At 35.5% G+C, this 22,497-nt stretch overlaps 3 protein-coding genes, 1 long non-coding RNA gene and 1 other non-coding gene across 17 annotated transcripts; 2 read left to right on the forward strand and 3 right to left on the reverse strand.

Annotated features, from left to right (window-relative positions):
* The first annotated feature begins 1,054 nt into the window (after nucleotides 1-1,054).
* On the forward strand, nucleotides 1,055-2,791 carry LOC140795231 (uncharacterized). Its single transcript, XR_012110268.1, has 2 exons — nucleotides 1,055-1,438; nucleotides 1,928-2,791. It is a non-coding gene; the product is annotated as an uncharacterized lncRNA (long non-coding RNA).
* A 211-nt stretch (nucleotides 2,792-3,002) lies between these two features.
* On the reverse strand, nucleotides 3,003-8,355 carry LOC140780555 (uncharacterized). 4 transcript variants are annotated; one of them, XM_073126182.1, is made up of 6 exons: nucleotides 8,137-8,355; nucleotides 6,936-7,034; nucleotides 5,680-5,873; nucleotides 5,353-5,550; nucleotides 4,316-4,375; nucleotides 3,003-3,434 (listed from the first exon to the last, which is right to left on the reverse strand). In XM_073126182.1, the coding sequence occupies exons 2-6, from the start codon at nucleotides 7,027-7,029 to the stop codon at nucleotides 3,288-3,290; spliced, it is 693 nt and encodes a 230-aa protein (XP_072982283.1). In that variant the 5' UTR covers nucleotides 7,030-7,034; nucleotides 8,137-8,355; the 3' UTR covers nucleotides 3,003-3,287. The 4 variants fall into 4 exon arrangements, with proteins under 4 accessions (XP_072982283.1, XP_072982282.1, XP_072982285.1 ...); XM_073126181.1 differs by having other exon boundaries at nucleotides 8,117-8,263; XM_073126184.1 differs by lacking the exon at nucleotides 8,137-8,355 and adding an exon at nucleotides 7,893-8,100.
* Nucleotides 8,356-8,689: 334 nt separating this feature from the next.
* Nucleotides 8,690-8,771, reverse strand: TRNAS-UGA (transfer RNA serine (anticodon UGA)). The gene has a single exon. It is a non-coding gene; the product is annotated as a tRNA-Ser (tRNA).
* A 1,526-nt stretch (nucleotides 8,772-10,297) lies between these two features.
* On the forward strand, nucleotides 10,298-19,955 carry LOC140799238 (putative tRNA pseudouridine synthase). Of its 6 annotated transcripts, none has more exons than XR_012110965.1 (9): nucleotides 10,313-10,586; nucleotides 10,668-10,703; nucleotides 11,359-11,471; nucleotides 13,712-13,860; nucleotides 14,765-14,909; nucleotides 15,921-16,346; nucleotides 17,202-17,660; nucleotides 19,102-19,167; nucleotides 19,564-19,955. XR_012110965.1 is itself a non-coding variant. In XM_073153446.1 (8 exons), exons 1-7 carry the CDS (start codon nucleotides 10,355-10,357, stop codon nucleotides 17,631-17,633), a joined length of 1,533 nt encoding a protein of 510 aa, XP_073009547.1. In that variant the 5' UTR covers nucleotides 10,298-10,354; the 3' UTR covers nucleotides 17,634-17,660; nucleotides 18,228-18,715. The 6 variants fall into 6 exon arrangements, 4 of the variants coding, with proteins under 4 accessions (XP_073009547.1, XP_073009569.1, XP_073009557.1 ...); XR_012110966.1 differs by having other exon boundaries at nucleotides 19,627-19,955; XM_073153446.1 differs by lacking the exons at nucleotides 19,102-19,167; nucleotides 19,564-19,955 and adding an exon at nucleotides 18,228-18,715 and having other exon boundaries at nucleotides 10,298-10,586.
* On the reverse strand, nucleotides 19,469-21,280 carry LOC140799261 (transcription factor bHLH61-like). Of its 5 annotated transcripts, none has more exons than XM_073153523.1 (4): nucleotides 21,044-21,280; nucleotides 20,543-20,659; nucleotides 20,276-20,446; nucleotides 19,469-19,773 (listed from the first exon to the last, which is right to left on the reverse strand). In XM_073153523.1, the coding sequence occupies exons 1-4, from the start codon at nucleotides 21,089-21,091 to the stop codon at nucleotides 19,693-19,695; spliced, it is 417 nt and encodes a 138-aa protein (XP_073009624.1). In that variant the 5' UTR covers nucleotides 21,092-21,280; the 3' UTR covers nucleotides 19,469-19,692. The 5 variants fall into 5 exon arrangements, with proteins under 5 accessions (XP_073009624.1, XP_073009614.1, XP_073009605.1 ...); XM_073153513.1 differs by having other exon boundaries at nucleotides 20,534-20,659; XM_073153504.1 differs by having other exon boundaries at nucleotides 21,039-21,277.
* Nucleotides 21,281-22,497: the final 1,217 nt, after the last annotated feature.

Raw genomic sequence — 22,497 nt, forward strand, 5'->3', positions numbered from 1 at the left:
AAATTAGCCCTCCCAAAAGCTTGAGCTATATGTTTAACCTTATATCAAAGACCACCTCATTTTGACAGTTATCTGCAGGTTACTTAATTCCTCCATTTTTTATGTCTAGAGTTATTTTTTATATAATTATCACTAAAAGATTCAAAATATCATAATTACTATTATTCAAAATATCATTATTGGTACTAAAATCATTCAGATATCTAAGTGTAATTATCTCTCAAACAAGAGAGGAAAGAATTGTACACTAGCAATGGCAGAGATGGTGATGGGGGTTGAAAAGGATGCTTTGCTTGCCATGGTCCATGGGATGATGGTGTGGTGAAAGCTGCACTCTTTTCCCACCTCTACTGCCCTATGCGTTTCTTTGAACGGAATTCCCATTTCCAGTCCTTTGAATGCCTAGAACTAGTGCAAAGGATTTGTGATTGATCTTGGATTTGGATATATTTTTGGTACGAGTTTTATTTTGTTTTGAGTAAATTTTTAGCGTAGAAGAGTGAAACTTTTGAGACAGATTGGAAGAGAAATTAAGCGCGAGATTTGATTTAAAAAATAGCGACTTAGATTCTTGTAGTTAATACGAGACTTATATATTAACAGAGATTATTAAATATCATAGGTAAAAAAATTATTCAACATTAAAAAAAGATGGGAAAATTTTAAAAAAAATTTGTCTATATTTATTCATAGGCCTAGACAAATCATTCAATATTTATCTCTAATTTCTCTCTTTCTCTCATAGCTCTAATTATAATTTTTTATAAAAATTACTAAAAGTCTTGGTTATTACAATCAAATCAAGCTTTCGAAGTTAGTTAGCTCTGCACACTAAATATGGCCTTAAAAAATCGCTGCTAAAATTAATTGGTTGGCCAAGTAATACATATAAACTGTCAATTTTAGTCTTTGATAGATCTAGAGGTAGATATTAGAATCCTATTTCAGCAATTCATAGGTATATATCGATATTGTTATTTACACTCACAAGGTTATTTACGTCATTTCACATCCACCCAATTCTGCAAAGAAAAAAGAAGAAACGGAAAGAAAATGGAATTGTGTTTCAATTCTGAAGAAAAAGGCAGGAGGAGCTTTCAATTAACTACTGCAGCAAGAGATTCTTCTTTCTTCTTTCAAATAGCAAAACAAGAGAGATACATAAGAGAACACACAGACACACACACACACACACACACAGACTCATTCAATTCTAACTTGTAGTCTTTAGTTAGTTTGTTCTGAGAGGAGGAGGAGAGAAGGAGAGTAGATTTCTGAGGCAATTCTACGGCGTGGATGGAATGGAGGAGGAGGAGGAGGAGGAGGAGGAGGAGGCGAGGGTTGATGCCAACGTGGGTGATCTTTTACTGCGTTGCCTTCTGGTTCTTTGTTGCTTGTACTCTTAGCATGAGTGCTGAGAGCTTTCAAGCTTGTTCAGGTGAGCAAATATATTGCTTCTTCTTTCCTTCCAGATTCTCAATTCGTAACTCAATACAAGTATAAAGATTTATGCAAAATTCTGATAGAGTGGCATTAATTAATTTACATGCTCAATAGACAGAGACACTCTTCTTCTGTCACTTCTTGTTTGTTTACAAACCAAACATGTTTGCATTCACCAATGAGTTAAGTTACAGAAGGATTCATTTAAAGTTTTGAACAGATTCTTGTACACAATGCTCTGCAGTAAACGAGACAGTAGCTGTTGTTGTTCATCCCGTTACTGTAATTTTACACATAATAGAAGTAGCTTATGCTTTTAGGACTTTAATTTGATGTTAAAAACTCCGTACTCTATTGTTTGCAATTTTATAGTGGCCTGTTACCTAACAACTTAAATTTTTTTAAATAATTAGTGAGTTAACTATCTGCGCTTTAATGTTAACGTGTTACTTGCTAAGTTTACTTATTACTTTCTTTCTTGCAGAAATTAGAAGCTGGAGAACAAAACTAAGAACCTACCCAGAGGTGCTCTTCTGTTTCAATTCTCAATTAATACCTCCTCTTTTAGGTGTGTATGTATATATATAATCCACCTCTTATTTATTCATGAACAATAGCCCTTATGTTCTAACAAGAGGTACTATTTTATTAAAAAAAAAATCATAGGAGGATTTAGTTTCCATGTCAAGAAGAAGTTTTTCAAATTTATCAGTTAGAAAAAAAAAAAAAAAAAATCTCTCTGGGACTGGCAAAGCGCACGGGACCGAGTGCTCTAACGTGCGCACTCGTGCACGTTAGCCCAAGCACCCGTTCTCGGCGGACGTTAGCGTTCTCAACGTCCTCCCACTAACCTGTTCTCATCCGGTGACGGTACCCCCCCGACGCACCGCAGGGCGAGTACCGGAGGCGGAGGAACCTAGTCGGGCCCGGGTCGCGTCCTCCGCGGTGCGCGACCAAGTGCGGTAGCTGCACCCCGTGCCGGCCGGTACGCGTGGCGGTGTCCCCCGGCTCGCCCGTGACGGCGGAGTACTACCCGGAGGCGTGGCGGTGCAAGTGCGGCAACCACCTCTACATGCCCTGATCGAAGCCTTCATCTGGAGTAATTATCGTAAATTAGAGGGGGTTATCTGTAATTGTCAATTATATTATCATCAGAGTGCATATCTTTGATTCCTGTGGAGATGGTGACCGTGGCATCTAAGAAGCCAAAACGCAGAGCTTAGTTGAGGTTTCCTTTCCTTGGAAAAAGAAACGAGGGAGTTGGTGAAACGAGGGTGTACTCTTAGTAGACAATTCCAACCAAAGGGGGTGTATAATTGAAAATTTGAAATAGTACTTTTAAAAATCATATTACTTTTATTATTTATCAAACTACTATAATTTTTATCTGAGTATAAGCAGTCATACAGAGGAATTTACTTTACTGATGTGGTGTTTACATGACAATAATTATAGAACTTTAGCAAATAATTTAAAAACTATAACAAAATGATAAAAAAATTTATCGGCCAAAAGCCCATGATAATTGTCAGCAAAAATTAAGAATGGAAAGCTGGAGATGAAGAATTTGATTGATATATTACATCGCACAAATCATACAAGAGTAATTTACATCTTAATATCGTATCGTAGCAACCTAATGGACGGAAGTAATTACAGATGCACAAATCTAAGGTCTACACTGCTTAATTCATTGGACAACTAATTAACTTACAAATACAGCAAAGTAACAGCACAATGTGATAATCAGATACACCAATGGAAGGTCAAGAGTTCATCTTGTAAGATGAGCATTCTTCTTTCTGGTAATCCAATGTGTGTGAACCTGTTTTGCTTGATAAGCTTCAGGCAGTGAACAAGCCTACTGCTTCAATCACAACATCTGTGCTGGCTTTACATGCATGAATAGAAGTACAGATGTCCGTTGCATCAAGAAATTTCTCTATGTTCGCTAGGATCAGCGGACCGTATTGGAAGACCAACTTCTTGCACTGCAGGAGAAAAATATTATATCATACAAGTAAAAGTTTTAATCCTTGCAATTATCGGAAAAGCTCCAGCAAGCATGACCAGAGTCTTCAGCTAGAACTAAGTTTGAACTCAGATGCAAGGAGTATAAAGGAAAACCACATAGGTCTGAAGAAAAGATAACCTCAAACTAATTGAAATTGAGGCAGCAGAAACTTTGACAAATCTTAATCTTAGACAGTGATGACATCATTATGAAATAACAACTGCAAAATTGGCTTAACAATAAAATAAAACTCAGCTATTGGAAACTCTGTAACTTCATGAAATCATTTAAGATTATTTGGAGGTTATAGAGTTCACAAAAGTTAGATCCTAGCATATGAGCATGCTGTGATATGATGATGGACCTTCTGATAGCAAAAGAACAAAGAGGTGAGAAAATGTAGAAGATGGAGATAATGAGGGAGGTATAATAATATTTTAGAGAAAGAATGGATAGAAAGAAAGAGAGGGAGATAACACAACACACCTGACCCAAAAGGGAACATCTTCATAAATTCATCATCCATTTTTTTATATGTTTGAGCCTCAAATAGCCTTTTATAAGAACACCCTAACCAACTTCATAAAAAATAAACCTTTCATCTATATGGCTATCTAAATAACCTAAACAAACCCCAATCTAGACTCTCCGTTATTCCTACATAAATATTAATAAAATAATGTATCGGTTACTGTTCACAATGAATAGGAATGCTGCTATAGTACCGTGAATAGTATGACGCTACAGTACTTGGGCAGTAAATTTAGAAAAAATAAAAATATAACTAATAAACCTTAAGTCTAAAATTATAGAGAATCTACTAAATTTTCATCCTCCATCAGAGCACTAATAGCTCACCTTTTGCGTGTAATTCTCCAACCTGCTGCATCCCTTCAGAAGTATCTCTATTATCTCAAGCTGCAAATAATCATACACAGGAATAGCTGTCAGAACGAGGCTTTCTGACTATTTTAAAGCAAGGATAATATCATAATACTTCCATAATGTGGAGAAATTTGTTCAACTATTTTGCATATGCTTATACGAGAAAAGAACAATTTCTGTAAAGAAAAAAAATTGGGTAGTATAAGTTGAAACTTGAAAGGTCTCTGAGTTAAACTGTGAAGAAGAATTATTTGGAATAACCATCTGATTTAAATCACACATATATGACAGAGCACAACAAAGAGCAGGAAAAAAAAAGGAAAGCTTCCATGCGACTGCATACCAGGAAGGCCAGAGAGATGTTTCTAAAAAAGGTAAGAAATGTCTATAAGATATAATCCACAATATCAACATAAATCCACAGCATGGAAGGATGCATCCAAGGAAATTCCCCTCTATAGGAAACTCCGCCTCAAGTTAATAGACCACCAACTGGTCAATGTCTAGCAATCAAATAAGCATAAGTACACTATTGTATCACAAATGGCACGAGCTTGCTGGTTTAAGAGAAGTCACGTATCTATGGAAGATAAACATGGATTTTGACAGTTTTTAAAGCATGTTAAAGTAATCACAGTAAACATATCAAGAATCTTCCTAGCACTATGTGACGCATATCATGGTTTGCAATGCATACCTGCAGCTGATAGACACTTGGTGATGATATTTGGTCTAACAATCTAACAAAGCATTCTTCTATTTCTATAGTGGGTGATTCTTGACTGATGAAGACGAATTTATTACAAGAGAATGGAAGGAAAAAGAGATCAAATCGACTTGAAGTATGATTAGCAAACAGTTTTGTAAGCAGAAGTGAAAATGATAATGCATGCAAAATGACTGTATGCTAATTTCATTTTTTGTTGACCTTGAAGAAAGTTATTAGGGATGCCTGTAAGTTGTAAGAATATGAGAATGAAACTGTGAAGTTCAAAAAGATACTAGAACACCTGGGTATCAGGATCTTTTAGCTTGTTGATAATTTCTGCAACAACATGATGGCAGAGTGTGCAAGAATCATCACGTGTTGGAAGAGGAACCATTGTCTTCGGCCCACAGAGATTCACCTTTCCACAAAACTGTTCAGGGCTTACTGTAGAAACTTCCATGAATAAAACAGGTGCATAGTAGTCCACCAATGTAATACACTGCCATGAAATAATCCGATGAAAACTTGCAAGAAATGATAAATTTTCATAAATTCAACCTTGGTTAACAACACTGGAATGAAATGCGCATAATAAATATTTGTCTCATGTGAGTCAATGCAAAAATACCTGTTGTTTAAGGGTGTGTAGTCTGGAACATCCTTTATGAAGGGCATTTATAATCTCAGACTGGGTCTCATTTTCACTGAGATAAACGAGTGCTTCAGCTGTAAACTCCTCACACAATTCGCACAAAAGTTCACTTCTTTCAATTCTTATAGATATTTTACTTTCACTTGGTCTACTGTTACTAACTGGCATAACTGGAAACACAAAGATAAATCATCAACTCATTGTTAAATCAAACTAGATCATTCTTCTTGAATATAGAAAAGAATGAGAGTTGTGAGCCATATTTCAAAAGCTTACAAACCTCAAAATGAAGTTTTGTTAAAGAAGTGCCTCTCAGTAAATAGTACATACACAAAATCTGTGATGAATTTATGATGAGACACTTAATTTTCAAGAAAGGAAACAACTGTTCTGGTGCATAAAATGAGTTAAAATTCTATATGCAATGCTGCAATTTCTTATTTGCTGCATCATTCTGAATGCAGGACCATATATGATATGACTAGAGATGCACAAGTATTGGAATTACTGATCCCACTATTCATTGCATCATACTAGATAAGTAGGTGCCTGAATAATACCTGAGACCTGGCTTCACCTTAATGGAACACACACACACACACACACGCACATGCATACGTATACAAATATAAGATAGATAGAGAGAGAAAGGGAGGGAGAGAAAGGGGGAAGGCTGTGGGAGAGAAAGAGGAGGAGAGAGCGAGAGGGAGAGAGTGATTACACTTACATAGTATCTTACTTCAGAAAGCTAAAGTGTCAATGAATGAAATTCGTTATTGATGTCAGTGCTGGTTGATTCAGTGCTGGTTAATCATATCAAAATAACCAAAGACTGAGATTAGGACTTCAGGAACAAGTATCTTAATGACAAGACGCAAGACAAAGTACACAACAAGAAAGAGTGTAGAAGATGCCTTTACAATTTGACACTATGCTGACTCGTTCAAACTTACAGCCTGTCATCTTTTAGTTGCATCAACTCCAGCAATACATACTTAAGAAGCACAACCATAAATTCTTTAAATGTTGCACATTTTGGTGAAAATCTAGTAATCACACAGTGCATCAAATAAACAATGTAAGACTGAACTGGAGCATGAAATTTAGGTGTTGCTGGAAGTCATCGAACATAAGTATACTGATGAAAAAGGATCCAAGTATCAAAAGATCAAAACACGAACATGAAGGAGAAATGACAAAGTTCAGTTTGATAAAGTATAGTGAAAACTTACACACAATATCTGAGGCAACCAAATCTCTGGCACCCACTTTGGTACAGCTAATCACCAGTATAAGTAGAAAGACAAACCCTATTGGTGAACCCATAACACCTGTTACATGAAATAATTAATTGGTACCACATTTTGTGAACTTTGGATTAACAAATGACAAGAAACACTATGACTATAGCTGGCATACAGTGGACTAACAAGCTTATAAGATGCATTAAGTTAGTTCACATAGATATTCCATGTTCACTTTGCCATTTCTCTAACTTTTACCAGAGTATGATCGTATACATAGTTAGAAGTAAAAGAATGCACAAATCAGTGTAAGTATGTGACCTTTAGAATATCAGTTTACAGATCCCATTTCCTTGTATAACAGAAAAAGTTCCATTTCAACTCTACCTTGTAATGTTATAGTATTACAATTTTGCTTCCACTATCTACAAAAAGGACCCTGTTTTCTCAAGTTTCTGCTCAAACAATACCATATGTTAGGTCTAACTCAACAAGAACTGAAGGAAAAACGTCAGTGATGGAATAATTCGACTTGCTTCAAAACTTATATGACTTTCGTAACAGGAAATACCCTCACTTCCTCTTTTCCATCCCAAGCAACTAGTATCTTACAATCTGTAAATTTACATAATCTCTAATGTACTTGAACTGTGCAGGACAGTATAAATCCATTTGGAAATTACCAACTGATTTTGGTCAAAAATGTAATAGTAGAAGAAGATTTCTAATTTGACCCACGGTAAACTGCCAGACCAATCCAACTGTAGGTTTTACAACATCAAAACATAATATGAATGACATAGATCTTCTATAATCCCAAAACTAGTCATCCACAACACAAAGGACATCATACTGAAAAAAGCTAATGCCAAATAAAACCACTCAAAGACAAAAGCTGATGAAATCCAAAAGTATAATTTCTAATGCATTGCTTATCGTGTATACCTTACTCCTGATGGTTTCTAATCATATACCTACTCGTAGTTCTCTGCAAGATTGGACCCAAGAATCACTCACTCCTTCAATATCAGTTATCGGTGGAATTCCTAAAAATCTCGAAATCGGATTACGTGTGGGAAATACAAGCAAAATCAAACACAAAATACTCGATCAAATGCTCCGGTCTGAACTTAAAACTTCCAAGATCGAGATCAATTAAAAGAAGATACCAATCGAAGAATTGGCTGACCAGCGACAAAGATGGAGAGGTTGACTTTTGCTACGGATGAAGGAAGAACAACGACGGGAGGCGAGGAGCGAGGGCCATCACCAGTTGGTTGCTAATTTATTATTCCTTCTTGCTTTGTCGTTTGGTTGAAGCGTAAAGATTTAATATGGTAGACTTTTACATCGCCGTCTACCGACTACCGTTCACCGTCAACGAGCGGGAAGGTAATAAAAATGTATAGAATTTTATCCTTCCGTTTGGTGGTATATTTCATAATTCGAAGAAAATAGAATGGTATTTTTGCAGATAACTGCCTATGTTTCGAATTTATTCTTTGTAGACAAATACTCTTTTTTGTTATATAAGTATATTTGCAAAAAGACTATCTATCTCTGCGTAGTCGACTGTATGTGCTATGTAGTTTGGTATATCCGTATATGTCTTCGCAAAAGTGAGTTTATTTCTTATGCTAACAGAGGTGGTTATTTATAAAAATGTATAAAAACTGAGGAGTTTGGTTTAATAATTCTTCACGGCTATTAAGATTAAAAATTAGTTTAAGTTGAAAATAATTCGTCGACAGCAGGGTTCGAACCTGCGCGGGCGTAGCCCAACAGATTTCAAGTCTGTCTCCTTAACCACTCGGACATATCGACTAATTATTAATGATGGATAAAAGTGCAATAATCTAATAAATGAATCGACATGAGAATTTTTTCCTTAGTGCCGGTCCTAGCTTTAGGGTTTGGTCGCCCCTTCCTCCCCTTGCGACTTTCCCTCTCCTCCCCATTTCTAGCTGAGCACTAGGGGAGGGAAGGGGTTTTTCTTCCCAAAGAGCTTTCATCACTAAGGTTTTTTTACTCCCACTAGCTTCCACTCTTTCCTGCTCGCCCCCTACTTATCGATGTTGGGGCTTGCCGGCCTCGTTGCCTCTGACCCTCGAGCCGCATCGTCCGTTGGCCTTCTAGTATATTAGAGCCATAGGTAACAACCTTATTTTGCTTTACTTTGTCGTTGCTATTTTCTCCAGCCACCCTACCCCTATGGCTGACTCTCTAGTGCTTTGGCTACTGCCCAAAGGACCCGCTAAGGTTGAGGATGATTGGTTATCATGCTCTTAGGCAATGGTATATCCGCTGCCTTGGCTCGTTATTGTTGATTTCGTGCTGGTATAGGATTACTTGTGACTTATTTGTTTTTTGATTTGTTGACTTAGTTTAGTTAGCATCCTTGTGTTGGTTGGTCTTTGTGACGCCGACCTTTTAATGAAAAACGCTTTAAGTCCAAGTCTCCTTCAACTGTTGTACAACCACTAAAAGCCAAATCAGAGCTTTGCTCTAATGCATGTGTCTTATTCTTTCCGTTATTCTTAAACTTAGGTGAGTTAAACTATTTTTAGCCTTTCATCCTATCTTCTATTTATTTGTGTATCATATTGTAACGCTTAAAGAAATATTTATCTACGAATTTTTTTTAAAAAAATTATTAAATATAATATGAACCGTATAACTGATTTAATTTTCCATATTAAATTGATTAAATTAAAAAGGATAAAACGAATTTATACGAGCTTTTTTTAATATTAAATTTCACGTTAAGAAGTCACCAAATTTCGAATCATATAAAATTTAATATTAAAATATTTATAGATTTAGATTGCTCCCTGGCAGAAAGAAAGAGAACAACTAATATGATTCTGCATAGCAATTCAAAATAAGAAAGCTAAATTGTTTAGCATTTTTTTTTAATAATCTTTTCAGGGTCTTTAGAAATGTTAAAGTTTAAACATTTTTAATTAGAACTTCTATGAGCTAAGTTAGTCATTCTCTCTCTTATGTGGAGAGAAAAATCTAAATATTACAAATACTCTAGAATTATTTTTTAATAAAATAGTATTAAATATAAAATTTCAAATTTTTTTGGAGACATCTGCACACGAAAAAGATTTTAAGTTTTACTAATAGTAAAGATTCCTCTAGTCTGCTACATAAATTATGCACACTCTATGTATTTAGCGTAGAAAATAAAAGTATTAACGTAATTTCCAATAACTTAATTCTGCTATTATTAAAACTTAAAATATATATATTTTTCCAAAAAGCTCCAAATTTCCTTCTATGTTGTACATTTGCAAATTCGTCCTTCTATTTTACTTATATTTGTAAAACAAATCTGATCCCCCCTCTATCCATGAGTCCAAGACGAATACTCGCCATTCTGCTCTTCTCCAGTCCAAAAAATGGCCGCCGTCTCTTCCCTTCGTCTCCCCTTCTCACCTCATCTTAGCTCTCTCTCCCTTCTCTGGATCCCCACTTCCATCTCTCGCCGTCCAAACCCTAGAACCCTCACCGTTCTCTGCGCCTCCTCTCCCTCTTCTCCGCCTTCCTCCGACGGCGGAGGCTTGAGGTGGGAGCCCGTCCGTAAGAAGAAGGTCGTGATGCGCGTCGGGTACGTGGGAACCAACTACAAAGGTGACGCAGGCGCAGACTTCCTCGCTTTTAGTACATCTTTTGTGTTCTTGATGAGTTTTAGCTGTTGCTTTCGTTTTGTAGGCCTTCAGAAGCAGCGAGACGTCAACTCCTGTCCGAGTAAGACTGTATAGGATTCTTCGTTTTTCTTGGCTTGATCCTGATGCATACCTATACGTTTACATATACATCTATGGATAGAGATAGCAAGCGTGAGGAGCCACCGATGCCTTAGCTTGCTAAATTTATAAGAGTGGTTGGGATATAGTATCCAATGCGAATTTTTATGAATTAAAATCAAAACCTTCTCTATTGAAAACAGTGAAATTATAAAAAAAAGTAGTGAGATTGTGGTCCATTCATTGAGTTCCACTCGGGACGGCAGGTTGTTCATTCTCAACTGTAAGTTGCAAATCCAATGTAGGCTGAAGATCCCGAAATTGGGGTGCTTGGATCTGTTTCAGCTGAAAAATTTGAACTTCAAATTTCATGTTTTACTTTTACTCCACGAAAGTCTCCGAGTATCCGTCATTCATAATCTTGCTTCTGTGAGCAAGTTGTTACCTAATCAGTACAATAGGTGTCGTAACTTTTTTGTTGTGTTGGTATTTGATTTTTGAATGGTAAATGTTAGTTTTATACTTTTATTGGAAAACACTTCACATTTTTGTCGCCTATTTATTTCTTTAACCTACCAAGGTAATAATGTCCTTATGCAATTCATCAGCTTAGCGTGGATGGGCTTTTGCTAAAGCTTTCCAATCTTCCAATGTAGCAATTGAAGCAGAATTGGAATCTGGCATCTTTAAGGCAGGTGGCATTCTTGACAGTAATCATGGATATCTTCATAAAATCGGATGGGCTAGGAGTAGCAGAACTGATAAAGGAGTAAGCATCATGTTAACCCTTATCAGTTTTAGCCAAATGATTCTTACATATTATGAAAGATGAATTATCCTTCTTCCCCATTTATTCATTGATTTTTCAAAAGACTACTATCATCAGAATTTTTATCTCCTGTACCTAATTTGAGTAATTAAATATGCATCTATGATCTTCTTCCTCACCATACTTGAGTAAATGATAGGTATGTTGGGCCACTTTGTCTATACATGTGCTTTACTTGGATCAAATTCTTATAAGGATTTTCTCACCATAATTTTGAGCAATTTAATTTCTTGTGTAAACCTTCGCCATGTTGTCTACAACCTAGAAAAAGGAAATATCTAGGGAGGAATTGTATAAAAGTTTGGCTCTTATTTCCAAAGTGGCCATGTTAATAAGGAGTAAGGACATTTCATTCTTTGCTTATCCAGTTTGATAGGACATTCACCATAAAAAAATGAGGTATAAAGTTTTAATGATAAAAAAAGCTGACTCAATAATACCTCAGAACTTTTCTTAGTGGTCATGTCGTATATCATTAAGTTGGCACATGCTAGTTTCATGGGTATTGGTTTAATAATGTGTTAAGCAATCTTATATCAAGAATGAGAAGGAGAAACAGAAGAAAGATATATAACAAGACTACTTAGATGACAAATTGAGTCTCAATTTCAGAGGATGGTCGCATATTCAATCAAACAGGTGATTTTCTCACCTTCTACCGATCCCATACTACCTCCCATGAACTGAAAATCCATAGCCCCAATTGCTATAGAAATACCATTTAATTGGAAAAAACGATGGCTAAGACTGATAAACTATAGCCTTCCAAGTACATCAGAGGAAGATCCACTTTAAAGCTGACTTATTCACTTGGCACAAAACTTTGCTACCTAATCAGAATCAGCAAATAGATTTATTGCTGTTGTTTGAGTTTGAGTGCATTTCTTTGAGGTTTAAATAGATTTAGGGTGTTATATCCACGTTTTGTTAGTGCAACATTTGAACTTAGTCTATGTCTTAGTCTATGTCCCCTCCCATATCATGTCAAATATTGACTCTGATGGAGATTGTGGTAATAATAATGATGGATTCAGCACCTATATTGGCACTCAAAGAAGACTTCAGAGTATGGACGGACATGGACTCAAAGAAGGCGCTTCATGGGAACTAGAAGAACTTATGTACTGTTTAGAATTGATTTGTTTCAGATCTGAAATTTCTTTTAATATGTCTCCACCTTAGACTCATTTTCTTAGGTATTCAATATGTTTCTGTTTGAGTCTAATGTTAGTTAGTTTAGACTATGCTTAGATTTATTTGGATGTGGTTGGAGTATAATTTTTAACTTAATGGCATTTAGATTAGAAGGGCCCTACTAGAGGGCTTACCGAACAGTTTTCTCATATAAGCTGATGAATTAAGACCTTTCGATTTCCTCATTGTGAGGAAATGACAGCTCTGTGGCATTCCAGAGAGAGTCCACTATTCCAGGTTCCTTATTTGTTTCTTTTCTTAATCTCCTGTTACTTCCTCTTCTTATGTATTCATTCCTTCTTGTTATGTCTTCTTTCCTTTTTGAATCTGAAACAACTCAGAAGTCTCAGAAGTCAGACCATCCTATTTGGGCTCATCTGAATAAATCATGGGAAGTTATTATGGCTGAATATCTCATTTAGATCTACATCATACTGACCCAAAACGACCATTCTTGTTTAGCCTTCATTGGAAGTACCCTCTGTTAGATCTGTGTAAGATCATATCTTTATGATGCAAAAGAGCACATAAATCACAAAGTAGACGTATGCCATTACTAAAAATCTGGATGAATGTTTCTAGTTTTGCTAGTTAGCATTCCAATCAATGAGATACTCCCAGGATCCCAGCTACATTTGACAAAGATACCTATGTAGTTTGGCAATATAACAATTCGATATCTCAATATTGTTATTTCATTAATGAGATGATATCCACAGTTTAGTCGTCAATATTTATTGTATTCAATTTATGCAACTAGAGAATAGAGATATTGAAAAGATGTTTAGCCAAAAAATTGCTACAAGATGAATGTAGTCATGCTGGAGTCTGTCAAAATTTCTGTAGACCACTTCTTGTCTTTCTCGTCTCTCTTGATCTTAAAGCTTGAAAATTTCTATTGGTTTTTTTTAACCTTTTTCAACTAACATGAAATGCTCTAAATGAGGTTGCAATCATCTCTGTGTTCCAAATTCTCCATCTGCTAGGTTCATTCATTGGCGACCATGATATCATTGAAGATGGAAATCCCAGAAAATGCATGGAAGGAAGATCCTGCTGGCATTAATCTTGCAAATTATATTAACTCTAACTTACCCAGAGATGTCAAAATTTTCAGCATTTTACCTTCCCAAAAGTAAGAAAGTATTCCTTGTTTTATTCGACTTAGTATTTATACATTTAACTGCATATAGAAAATGATAAAAAGTATACTGCAAAGTGCAAACCACTGTGAAAGTGCTTTTAATCTGTTTCTTATTTTTTGATGTAACCAAGTAACACATCAAAATGGTGATGACACCTAGTACTAGTTGTGGTTTATCATGAAACTAAGTATATATGATGTGCAGTGCCATTCCTTGCTGGCAACTGTTATGCCTTTGCTGTTGTCAGTAAAAGCTATTACCTGTTGCTGTTGAGGATGACATTTCAGTTTCACTCCCTATATTTCAAACCTTAATTGCTTTTCTTGTACTCTTGTATGCTTGATTCTGGAGAAACATGCACAGTTCTAAATGATTATATCTCATGGTATCTCTGAAAAGCTCTGGTCCAGACTATCTTTTGTCATTTAGTCCTTAGTATTGAAAGGAAAAGTTCCCCTCAATTTGAGCCCGCCTTTATCCATAACTAGATATGCATGGATGCATGCACAAGAATGGAAGGCTTTCACTCAAGCACCTGATGTTGTCCAGTTTTCCAAGAATATATCACTGTTTATGTCGCATATTTTTCTCATCTTTCAGTATCAATCGGATATAGTTTCATATATTTTTGTCCTTTCAAGACATGTTCCTAATAAGTGAGGCATATAGTGAGTTTTCAATCATAGTTTGCCCTTATGAGCTGCAAAATCTGATGCTTGGTCTGTTGCTTTTCCTCATGAACGTGGCTGGTAAAAGTACAAGTAACTTCTCTATTTGGTTAAATAGAAGTTTTTAACTTCTCTCTCTAATAAAATTTTAAGTGACTTCATATTCTTCTTAGTTACCTTTGACTTTAGGAGTTTTGATGCAAGAGAATATTACCTTTAACTTTAGGGGTTTTGATGCAAGAAGCGAGTGTTCTCTCCGGATGTACTCTTATCTCCTTCCTGCTGAAATTATTGGGATCAAAGGTGACTGCAGCTCTGCAGAAATCCATGATCATTTAGCTGACTTCAACAATATACTGAAAAGCTTTGAGGTACTTGTTTTATTGGCTTTATTTGTGCAGATATGCCTTTGTTTCAAGTTGACATGTCTTACATAAGTTCTTAGGAGATAACGTTGGGATCAATTCAGATACTCTTCCTAGTCCTTTATGGCCTGATTTTAATGGATATACAAGTTGTGGAAATCTTAAGCACATGGATTACCATGCGGGTTTGCATAAGTCGATACACATCGTGCCAGTAAGTTATTGACATTGATACAGGGAGAGTATCTTGATACTCATTCATGTCTACTCATCAATATGCGCCACTAGAATTGAACATATCTTATTAAAAAAAAAAAAATCTAATTTGGGGTCTCTTTCATTTCTTTTGATTCCTCTTTGTATTTTGGTGCTTGATCTATACATACTTCAAATTTTGGAATTCAGTTTTACTCAAGTTATTTGCCCCAACAAAGAGGATTTGAGAAAAATTGGGGGAAAACATGATATTAGAATCTAATTGCATATGCTACACTAACATATGGTACTGAATGACTTTAAATTTAGCTCCTAAAATCTATTTTAAGGTCGTAGAAAAGTTTATAGATTGTTTTTCGGCATGTCAAGACTATTTAGTGTGCGAACAAATAGGCACGACATATGCTAGTGATACTTACCGTGCTGAGCCAAGGTCGACATGCCCCTTGCCACTAGCACAACAATCCTTGCATAAGCATCTATTCTAAAATTTTAATGAATGCCATGAATATACTAATGGAAGAAACTTCCTCGACCAATTGGTGACTTGCAATACATGTAGCAAAATGCTTGTTGGTAAATATGTTGTGCATAGCTTTAGGTATGTAATTGGTTCTTCAGCTTATATTGCATGGTCAGCATCTTTGAAAGTCTTTTACATGATTAACATTAATTAGTTGAAATTCATGCATGGGCCTTTGCATGAGCTTCATGTGTTAACTGTTAAAGTGATAAAATTACATGTACAGGTTGAGCTATTGGCAGATAGAAAATATAATGTCTTATTTGTTTCCAATCCAGGGAGAACATCCATTTCATAACTACACAGTTCGTTCCAAGTATAGGAAACAACCTTCTCGGAAAGGCCGAAAAATAAGAACAATATCTTTAGAGAACTCTATGTCCTCTGTAGTTGGGAAAAGTCAATATGTAGACACTGGAGATGAGGAAGCTGCAGTAGATCACTGTGAAGAACAGTCAAATCTTCTGTCTGATGTTGACTGCAACGAACAAGAAGATTCCATGGAACAAAATGATGAATCGAGAGATTCATGGGGTTGTCAAGTGGTTCGTGCAAGATGGCTTCGTGAGCCTGATGAATTGGATAGACTAAATGCATCACACTTCAGAAAGATCTTTAGCTGCTCTTGTGGAAATATAGAGAACTCATCAGGAATGAATTATGTGGAATTATCTATATGTGGGGAATCATTCATGCTACATCAGGTAGACAAATCACTTTTGTTCTTTCTTTTTGACTAGCAAATATGAGCTCCTTCTATGATGATATGCAAAATTTGTTGTACATATATCTACATATAGAATGCAAAGTCTTTTCTTCTTTTAAGATGACTGTAATATATTCTGGCAAAATTTTTGTGCTCTCTATTGATAAGAACATGGAACTTCAGATTTCATCTGCAAAATTGTGGGACTGAACTCAAACTAAAGCAACTTGAGATTTAGATGATTTGTTACAAATCCTGCATTTCTGCTATGAACTTATGATGAACCTAAATGAAGTATTATACTGAGTAAATCATATACAGAGATAAAACTACTGTTGGAGAACATAGGCTTAAAAGCTAAATGTTTGGTACTAAATAGTCCTTATTTGGAGGTTGAATTATTTGATGCAACCTCTCTGTTATTCTTCTTATGCATGCCTGATTATATGTCCATTCTTTCTTTGAGGCCTTTATGTGTCAACTTCAAAAATTTTGGTGTAAAATTTTTGGTATGTGGATTTGATTCGACCTTCCTGTAGTCTAGTTATGCTTGTATTCAGACCCATGTTACTTTTCTTTATGATGCTTTTAACTATCACCCTTCTCAGTTCAAACTGTTGACCTAGATCTTGCGTATATTTCAGTTATCGAAGATGAGCATTATAACTTGAAAGTAGGTTTCTGATACAAACTTTGTTGTATAACACATTATAACGGCAAAATTATGGGCAAAGTTTAACTGTGTTCCATGTATCCATTCCATAGTAGCTTCATTTTATTGTGATGACTGATATTCAACCATGATCTGAGGTTGTGCATATCTTAATTATTCGTAACATACTTGTCATCACAGATCCGGAAAATGGTTGGGACTGCTGTAGCAGTGAAGCGTGGATTGTTACCGAAAGATATCATAGAATTGTCTCTTGCAAAGTTCTCTCGCATTGTTTTACCCCTTGCCCCTTCAGAGGTTCTGATCCTTAAGGGCAATCACTTCTTTGTGAGAAAGCGACCTGGAAAGATCATACGACCTGAAATCCAAACAATGGCTGAATCTGAAGAAATCCAGAAAGCGATTGAGGAGTATTACTCGACTGTGTTGTTGCCTGAGGTCTCACAATTCTTAGATGCGTCCAAATCCCCATGGAAGGAATGGGTGGATAACTTAGATTTGTACACAAGCATTCCAGATACAGAATTGGATGAAGTCAGAAAGGCATGGAAAGTGTGGAAAGAGGATTTTGTGCAAGTGAAGAAATTGAGGTTGAGTTATAATAGTAAATAGATCTTGCTGATCTCACACCCGCAGAAGGTATGTTTTGCCCCCAATTTTTCCCTTTTTCTGAAAACGTGTGCAAAGTTTTTCCTCTCTCCAGTGGCTTGACGTGACTGGAGAGATCCACATCTTTTTCTTTTCTCATCATGTGTTATCAATGTAGTTCTGAGTTTACTTTTCTGTATAAGGAAAATATCTCGATGCTAGGTTTCTCATGCATCATGCTGGTTGATGATTTACATTTATCCAAAGGTTGTTATAAGGTGTATATTACAAAATTCCAAATTCTTTTAGATTGTTTCCTCCGGTTATTCTCTATTCAATTTCCTATGGTGGTTTCTTGGGAAATAGGTTCCTCATACATAGGAGTAAGTATGATCTAGGATGCAGATTCACAAAATGCCTCTGTCAGAAGAAAAAAGAACACAAGAAAGAAAAGTAGAAAACAAGGTGGAATTTGCCACCCAGTGGTGCACAATATTGCTAATCTATAGAGACAAATATGAGACACATTTTTCACTTATTATTGTCTTCTTAAGCAACCAAAATCAGGCGATGATGCTAGGTCTATGTGCAAACATCTGAGTGATGCTGTTTTTCCAGGATATTCTAGGCTTCAGCTGTGGCAGCATCACTAGCTTTCTCACTTAGGAGGACCCACAAAAGACCGGCCTCCATATGTATGCCATTTGCATTTAGAATGATCATCTTGGCCATGGAAGCATGAGCTCAATGTCTGCAGGAACAAGCTTTGAACCCTGGCAATTCTCTCCCTTGTGGCATGGAAGCATTTTTTGACACCAGCCTCACTAGGGATGTTGCAAAATCTAGGAATGTTGGATATAAAATGAGTGCTGAAGCGTAGATCCTATGAACTCGGAATAAAAGCCCCATTTTGTTGCATTTGGGATGACATTTCATGTTCCTCGTGAGTTCAACCGGATGTGGAATGGAGTTATGATCAATAAATTTGTTTTGAACTCTTGTAGAATTTATAATCTTTTTTGGATATATATTCTTTTCACAAATTACAGTGCTACTGTTGTAAGCATATTGAAATGGTAAAATCCTGAACTTTAAAAGTTTCTACATTTTTTTTTCCGTGTGAAAAAGCTTCAGTTCATGAACCAGGCAATTACATATCAATTACACAAGTCAGAATCAGGTGCTAAGCACAAGATATAAAGGCCAGACAGGCAAGATTCCACTGCACATCACAATTTGATTAGAGGTGTTCATTGCCTCGTCAGGACTAAAGGTTATCATAAGGACACTTTTTAGGGTTATCATAAGCACACTTTTTAAGGGTTATTTAGTTCAAGTACATCTTTGAACTCATACCTTTTCACATGGGTGGAAAAAAATATGGCAAGATATTAGTAAGTTCACTTCAATTCCTAGTTTTCCTTTCTGCTATTTGCTTTATTGATGATGCAACCTATAGTCATGCACTGTCAACTACATGGTTCGATTACAGAGAAGATAAGGAGTTCTGTCAAATGCTGCCATCTTAGCAGTTTGTGGTGTAGACGCTGGTACACAGGTAAAGACATCACATTGCTTCTGTTTTCCACTAGGTTTCTGGAATCTAGCCTGTGAATGTATATATGTTTATGTTATACCTGAGGGATAATCTACCATAAGAACATTAACATATCCCATCTTTTTTTCTTTTCCCGAGTTACTAAAGCATCTCGTTCTTGATTTCATTAGATTTATTCTCACTGTAGGCTTGTCTTTTGCCAAAATGAATTATAATTACTATGCACATCAGATGATACTATTTGGTGCTTGAACAAGCTTTTGATTTAGTTTGCTATCCAGCAGACTGTAGGGGTCATAACTTTATCAAAGAAATGTTTCTTCACTGTTTATATCCTTCAGAAACGAAACAAAGCAGTTGGGTACAATAACATACAACATTTTCATTAATACACAGGTGCTTCCTTTTTGTGGTACACCATGCTCTCGCATTTTGCTAAGTTATCTGATAATTATACAGAGAACTTAAAAGCCTTCGTAAAGGGAACTTCCAATCACAACAAAAAAGCTGAACATTTCAATCTTGTTAACCACTTCCAGAGCAATTCTTGATGGCCTGCAGCACTGCTTGTTTCACAACATGAGCATCCACACTTTCGGTTTGTTCCTGCAATACAGAACTTTGGTAATCATCTACTTGTGTTGTATGAAGAATATTCTGCGTATGTAACTATGTTTATATCATAATAGTATTGTTCATCATGGAGAGACAGGTATTAGTTACAAGCTAAATCTTGTAGTCTTGTACTAACATTTTCTTATCAATGTAGAATTATTCTTGTTTAAGAATGCGAGCAACATCTAGATATTTATGATAAAAGCATTTGAAGAATTTAGTTGGAGTTAGTTTAGTATTTTTCCAGGTAGATTATGGACATTATTTTGTAAAGTAAATGATCAAGACTACTAGCAAGCAGTACCTATTAGAACTTCTGAGCAAATTATTCTACCCAAGTTCTCTTTTCTATCAATATATTCTGTATGAAGGAAAGTTTTTATCCTGGATAAAACTAACAGATTCAAATCTTATGTTTGATAAAAGAAGAAACAAAAGGAGATGAAACCATATGTTGGAATTGTAAGCCAATACATGGATTATTTCTTCTTACTTCTCCTCCAACCGCTTGGAGACAAAATTTGTCAGTGCATGAAGCCCTAGCTTCCAGTACATTGAGACCCAGCTCTTCAAATGCTTCCAGAATGGAGACAAGCAACCCTGGGTAGCTCGTCTCTGAAAACACATTGATGAGGAATCCTCTCTCTAGGGTTTCAACAGTGACCTGGCATGAGTTTGGATGCAAGTAGAAGTATATCAGAAGATGAGAATAATTTGAGAACACAACGGAAATAAATGATATCAATGCTACCATAGGTACATGTTCTTGTTTGACGATATTTTGCGTGCACGCAATCTCTTGATGCAGTCTTACAACCTTCTGTTTCAATTTCTCGATGTACCTCGATGCATCGACAATGATCGACATCTCATTTGGCTGTGTATCACAAAATAGAAGATAAGAATCAGATGAATATATACATTGCCTAGATCAAGGAAATCAAAAGCTATGCACTCCTAGATGTAATACTGAAGGGGTAAAAGGAGAGAGTTTGATTGTGAACCAATGGTTGTTTATGTATTAGCTTATCATCTTGTTTTCTTCCTTTTAATTTCACTTCCTTCTCTCATATTCTAACATGTCTGAGTAATTGATAATAAAGAGACAACATGTATAGCTGTTTGAGGAAATAAGAAAAGAAAATTCAAAGAAGAAGAAGAAGAAGAATTGCAGAAAAAGACCATGAAACGATGCGAATGTCTAGATAAGAGCATTAAGATGCCATGAATACGAATATAAACTTGAAGTAAATTACTGCACGGGAATTGGTGATTGAGCGAAGAAGCTGCAACTTCTCATGTAGATCATCAGCTCTCTTGTGCTCCCTAGACACCATCTCTCTCTCCCTCTCTCTCCCTCTCTCTCTCTCTCTCTCTCTCTCTCTCTCTCTCTCTCTCTCTCTCTCTCTCTCTCTCTCTCTCTCTCTCTCTCTCTCTCTCTATCTCTCTGTGGCAGTGTTCAAGTCTGGGGTGACTTAGGTTGTTTAAAGAGAGGGAAGGAGGCCTCAAACCTATATGTAACTCCTGATAGCCACCCACATAAACTGCCACAAGTTAAACTTCAAAACACAAAAAACTATCCAATTTATGTGCCAGATATTATTCAAACTACCCTCCAATGCCAAGTGAAATTTTTACCTCTAAACAACTTTTGAAGTGCGTACTTTGTCGTATCCGGTAATGCTAGCGTTTAGTAATAGCATTAGATATACATAAATATCTCTTTTGAGTTAAATTGAATTGGATTAATCATCCTATTGCCCATAAGTTAATGATTTATTACATTAATTTAATCAATCGATACGTATCATCTTAACAATCTCTTGTTTAGCAAAACAGCAAGAAGAGCATGTGGAAGAATGCCAGCTAAGTTGAAGTGATCCAGACCAACAATCCCAGATAATTATCTTAGAGCAGGAGTTGTGGGGTTCATTAATATGCAATGATTAATTAATATTTTTCATTTATACCCTTCTAAAATTTCGTCTCTAAAGTTGATATTTACGCGTTATGTCATTCCCCAATTGCTTTACGGATTCTAGATTAAAAAATATTATTATAGATTAAAAAAGAGATATCAAATTATTTATACTTTAGATTAGAACAACTATTTAAATTATTGCACACATAATCTCAATCATAATTTTACTCATTATTTGACTAAAGTTATTTTTAAAATTCTCTCTCCTATCATCCACCTATTTCATTATTTTCTGCTCAATATTTTTGGCCTAATTTTTTCACTCAATTTTTCTATCTATCTCCTCTCTTAAGTTACCGCCTATCTCATTACATACTTACAAATATATATATATATATATATATATATATATATATATATATATATATATATATATATATATATATTGCATATATTTAATTTAAATTTATATATCAACTCAATGACATTTGACTCAATTTTTTATTTTTTATTTATACTTTATCTAAACTTTATGTTATACTAAAGATGATTATTACTTCTAGAATCTAGATTACATTAGAATACTCTATTCTAGATTAGAGGTACAATTTGAAGAGTAAGAATCTAAAATAATTATTCTATATTTTCACTTAATGTCAAAGCAAACAAGGTATTATGCGCCATAAAAGTTGACCCACAGTTAAATTTAGATATATTTAAAATAGATAAAAATATCTTTTATCCATTGTTTATTTGTTGCTTTTATTAAATGGTTCAGATTTTAGCATATAGTT

Source organism: Typha latifolia, chromosome 1 (assembly GCF_019914945.1).
Source record: "Typha latifolia isolate L0001 chromosome 1, TyphaL0001v2, whole genome shotgun sequence".
Classification (NCBI taxonomy): Eukaryota; Viridiplantae; Streptophyta; class Magnoliopsida; order Poales; family Typhaceae; genus Typha; species Typha latifolia.